This window comes from Orycteropus afer, unplaced genomic scaffold, assembly GCF_000298275.1.
Source record: "Orycteropus afer afer isolate SDZICR_OR568_19922 unplaced genomic scaffold, OryAfe1.0 scaffold00083, whole genome shotgun sequence".
Classification (NCBI taxonomy): Eukaryota; Metazoa; Chordata; class Mammalia; order Tubulidentata; family Orycteropodidae; genus Orycteropus; species Orycteropus afer.
This window is the reverse complement of record NW_006921670.1, coordinates 9649167-9654148: the sequence shown is the minus strand read 5'-3', so window position 1 is coordinate 9654148 and position 4982 is coordinate 9649167. Positions and strand designations below refer to the sequence as shown.

The following is a 4982-nucleotide window of genomic DNA, read 5'->3' as shown; positions in this document are numbered from 1 at the left end:
TCCGTGTCCGTGAGCGTCAACAGAAGCAGACTGCACACCTTTCTCCTGCAGAAGCCAGTGGGTCTGAACCTCCCACATCCTGGTGAGCAGTCAACCATTTAACCACTGTGCCACCTCAGCCCACTCTACTTTTTTCAAAGATGCAACCTAACCCACTGCCGTGGAGTCGGTTCCGACTCTCGGTGCCCCTAGAGGGCAGAGCAGAAGTGCACCGTAGGATTTCCAAGGCTGTCATCTTTACGGAAGCAGACTGCCTCATCTTTCTCCCACGGAATGGGTGGTGGGTTCGAACCACCGACCTTTTAGTTAGCAGCCCAATGCTTAACCACAGCGCCACTAGAGCTCCTCCCATGAACACACATCCACAAAGACAGACTAAATGGCAAGAGCCTCAGATGGTACCCCTCTGCTCATCACTGAGTAAGACTGAGTGCTTTTCACTTTTATCTAACTGTTCTATTTTTACATTTCCACAATGCATATGGACTATATTCTTTTACAACCAGAAAGGAACAGGGCCAATTTTTTTAAAAGAATAAAGTAAGTAACCTTTGTGACCCCCCCTTAAAAACTGTGAAAAATGTTAAGTATAAAATATACTAGGGGTTTTGAGATTAGCTTAAAAAGAAAAACTAAAACAAAATGTATAATATCTCTCCTAAGTAATTAAACTTTCCTGAAATATCTTCTTAGAGAGCAACTAAAAACACAAGGAGGAAAAGCATCAGTGAGCGACGTGGCTGCCCCACCCCCTGCCGCACTCCTTACCGATCAGCAATGCTTGAAGGCTTGTCACCAATGGGCACCAACATTCCACCCCACAGAGAGGCCGAGATGACCTAGTGGAATAGAAGCAGTTGTTCCATCAGATGTTTTGGGGGTACTTTTAGAACATGCAACTGTAATGCTCAGTAAGATGTACTGGACACAAGCCAAGTCCCTGGGTGTGGAAATGTCAAATGCTCAACTGCCCACTGAAGGGTCGGAGTTCAAACCCACCCAAAGGCTCCTCAGAGGAAGGAAGGCTCACAGCCATTGAAGGTTCCTTGGGCACAAGTCTGCTCCGTACCACACGAGTCAGAACCAACCTGCTGGCAAGCAGCTTGCAAATAAGCAAAAGCCAGCCCCAAGGCCAGGGAGGGCCCGGCTTCCGGGGACCCAACGAGAAGGGACCTCAACTCGCACCAATTGCGAGCAGGGCCCGGCTTCTACCTGACCCGACAAGAAGCACAGTGGGCAGGACGAGCCTGGCCTGACGTGAGGTGGACCAGGGCCTGGATGCCCGCATCTGCTCATGCCGCTCACACTTGGCCTCGAACGCGGGAGGACTGAGGCCAGAGCGTGAGGCTGAAAGGAGGGTGATTACAATGCTCCCACAGTTAAGAAGTCTGACCCCCGGGACACAGCATGTCGGGAACAGGTCAAGGGGCAGGGCCCTAACATTAGGTCCATGATCCAGTCGTCACTCCCACATGGTCCAATAACACCCACTCGATGCTGGAAACCACAGCGTGGCCCCCGGGCTCACACACGCCCTGTGCTGTCACCCGTTGGACCACCTGCCCTCTCTGGAGCCCTCCAGGCCCCTGCTCCCTGTGTCCCTGTCTGCAGTGTCTGCAGGCCTTGCAAAGCCCTGCAGCCCGCAGAGCTGCTCAGACACCCTCTCCCTGTACCTGCAGCAGGGAGGACAGCTGACTCCCGGAGCGGAACTGGCAGCGCAGGCCACACCAGGCATTCACACAGCCTCCAGGGACATCTACTCGGAGCCTGCCGCCAACGCAACACAACAGGTGCCGCGCACTCGGAGCCCTCTCGGAAACATCGCCCCTCGGCAGCCTCAACGCCGCTCTGGGCGGGGCCAGAGAGCGAGCCACAGGGCAGGCTGGCCCTGGGCGGACACCCGATCCCCGGCTTCGACCGCATCCTGGGCGGAGCTGACAGTGGCCCGCACAGCTCACAGGCTCGCGGTACGATGGCCTGGCAGGCCTCAGCACCACCCGCAGCAGGACCCAAGAGGAAGGGAAGAGCTCCTGGCAAAACAGGGCCTCCCCCCTAACTCTCCCAGCCTGACACGGTGCTGGTCAGGCACTTCCCCTCGGAACCAGCCAGAACCACCCCGTGCTTCCTATCCCACCTGCCTCTCGGACCACAAGAAGCCCAAGGGTCCCCAGTCAGCCTCCCCGGCCACCACCGTCTCCTAACTCGCTCCTCCAGCCATCTCCTCCTTCTCCTCCCTGCCCCGTCACGTCCCTACTGCTCTCCTCACCCAGTGGACCCACGGCCCAGGGTTAAAATCCACCAACTTGAATTCCCCTCAACCCCATCTCCTCCCAGGCTGGGTAAACGTCAACCCTCCCTCCTGAGGGTGCGCCTGCTCGGCTCAGCGCACTGAGAGACACCATAATGCCAGGCGCTGGGGGTCCTCACCGCGAATCTCAAACAGGCTCTGAGACCAGCCCAGCCGTCCGGTCCCTTCCCTCCCTGCCCCCTTCTCACTCTCCCTCCCAGGTGTGACTTCATCCTGCCCTCTCTCCTGACCCTCCAACACCTCCTCCTCACGCCCCTCTCAGCTAAGGCCCGACTTCCTACTTCACTGAAAGACCCAAGCATGGGGGGGCGGGGAGCGCCACCCACCAGCCCCACCCCCACCCCATACAAGGACTTTCCCCTCCCCTCAACTGCCCCGGAATCTCCCCTCCACACCGACTCCGCCCTGCCCTGACCCCCTTCCCCTCATCTGGGTGCTGCTGCTGTGGAGAAATCCCCACACCCCTCTGAGGGAACAACCGGGCCCCGGTCTACGTCACAACACAGCTCCTGCGATGTTTCCCCTCCCCAGAGTCAGACTGCCCTCTACTGGATCATACTAAGGGATCTGGTGGTGCAAGGGTTAGAGCACTTGGCTGCTAACTGCAAGGTCGGCAGTTTGAACCACCAGCCTCTCTGCAGGAGAAAAATGCAGTAGCCTCCTTCCACAAAGACTGACAGCCTTGGAGACCCTGTGGGCAGTTCCACTCTGTCCTCTAGGGGCGCTGTGGGTCAGAATGGACTCCACGGCAGTGGGTGTGGTTTGGGCTTTGCTTCCGTGAAGACTGACAGCCTTGGAGACCCTGTGGGCAGTTCCACTCTGTCCTCTAGGGGCGCTGTGGGTTGGAATCGACTCCATTGCAGTGGGTGTGGTTTGGGCTTTGCTTCCACATAGACTGACAGCCTTGGACACCCCATGGGGCAGACCTTCTCTGTCCTACAGGGTTGCAAGGAGCCTGAATCAGCTCAAAGACGGGTCTGGCTGGGTTTGGATTCCGATGAGCACACAAACGTGCTGGCGCAGCTCTCCATCCTAAGCAAACCAAGCCCCTGGGCCCTGAGGCTGCCACCCCGTATGAGCACAAAGGCATGGGAGCCCATGGCCTGCCCTCCTGTCCTGCACAGGGGAGTCGCTGTCTCATAAGCTCAACGCAATCCACGTGCTGTGATGACCAACCCTATAGCACCAGCCCCGACCGCTCCCCTCAACCCCACCCAATGTCTCACGTGTAAACTAAGCCTGTCATCCAAGCCTGCTCCCCTCAGACCACCAGTCTCCTCCACCGAGCGTGTAAGTGCACTCTCTGGACACTTGGGCTCAAGACCTTGGCGTTAGACATGAGTCTCCTCCTCTCACTCTCACGCACGATGGCAAGGAAGTTCTGTAGCTTTGTCTTCAGTCCCTCAGGGCCTGTGTCTTCACGCCCCACGGCTCATCCACGCCACACCTCTCCTGAGTACACCAAACAGCCCGTAACTGGACCCTGGCCTCACCCCACTCTCACCCCTGCCCTCATCTCTGGCTCCACCCTGCCCACAGGGCAGCAAATGTGATCCCTTAAAGCACATGCCACATCACCTCCGTCCTCCTCTCAGAAACACTGGTGACTGCCACTCTTGGACAGAGGGGCCTAAGGGTCCTCACCACGGCCCCCCAAGGCCCCCTAAATCTGGCCCTGACCTCTCCTTCGTGGCCTCCGCTCTGTCTCCTCCTGGAACACGCTGGGCGCTCCTGCCTGGCCCGTGCCCTCTGGCCTCCAACAGTGGCAGGAGGACGCGGGAAACACATTCCACCCGCAGCGACCCAAGGGCGGAGCAGGAGTGGTGACAGGCCATTTGAAAATAAGCCATCTAGAAGCGCTGACGTGACTACGGCAACTTGAGAGTGAAAACTCTCAAGTTCCAGGCCAGTAAGGACACTGGCAGAGAGCTAGCTGCCCAGTGTCCCCGTGTGCTGGGAAGACTTGGGGAATAAGCCAGGCGTCCCCTCAGCCTGGGCTCCACTGACAGGTCAGAATCCTGTCACTTACTCATTCCCTGAGTCAATGCAGAGAAACTAAACCAAATCAGATTAAAGACTAAAAAATACAAAACAAATCCTGGAAGCACTGAGCCCCGCACACCAGGCAGAGACTTGGCACTTCCATGGAAGTGAGACAGGCATGGACATGTCCTCAAACCACCTTTGCCGAAGGCCCTGACATGGTGCATGGAGTAGGTGCTCAGTCTGGTCCTATGTGAGACAACTAACAGAGACGTGGCAGCCACTCCTCCCAGAGTGACATCACTCCAGGCTAGAGAGGCAAAGACACAGGCAACTCCATGTTGGTTGCCAGATACTCACTGAATCCAGCATGAGCTGTTTATTCAACTGAAGCTCGAAATCTTCTTTGAGGAAGCTCACGTCTCCGCCAGTGTAGCCCGCCAGCTCCTGCAGGAAGAGTCTGCAGTCAGGGGGAGCGAGCAGCCCGCCCCAGGCCACGCCACAGCACGACTGCTGTCACTAACTCATCCAGGGTCTGGAATGTTTAAAAAGGCAACCGACCACATCTGTGTTCTGGAAGCTACATTCTCATTGTTCTAGAAAGCTCCAGAGAGCTGAACAAAGGGATGAGAATGTCAAAACTCCTGACCGACCAGAGCGTGTTACCCCCACGGGTGAGAGGACACCGGCT

The 4982-nt window shown here is 57.1% G+C and overlaps 1 protein-coding gene across 1 annotated transcript in view; it reads right to left on the bottom strand.

Moving 5' to 3' along the window:
• SAMM50 (SAMM50 sorting and assembly machinery component) overlaps positions 1-4982 on the bottom strand; it is a 33159-nt gene that overhangs the window by 9532 nt on the left and 18645 nt on the right. Inside the window, exons 10-11 of the mRNA XM_007941801.1 lie at positions 4652-4738; positions 769-839 (exon numbers count right to left, since the gene is read on the bottom strand). Coding sequence (XP_007939992.1) covers positions 769-839; positions 4652-4738 — 158 coding nt within the window. The remainder of the gene's footprint in view (positions 1-768; positions 840-4651; positions 4739-4982) is intronic.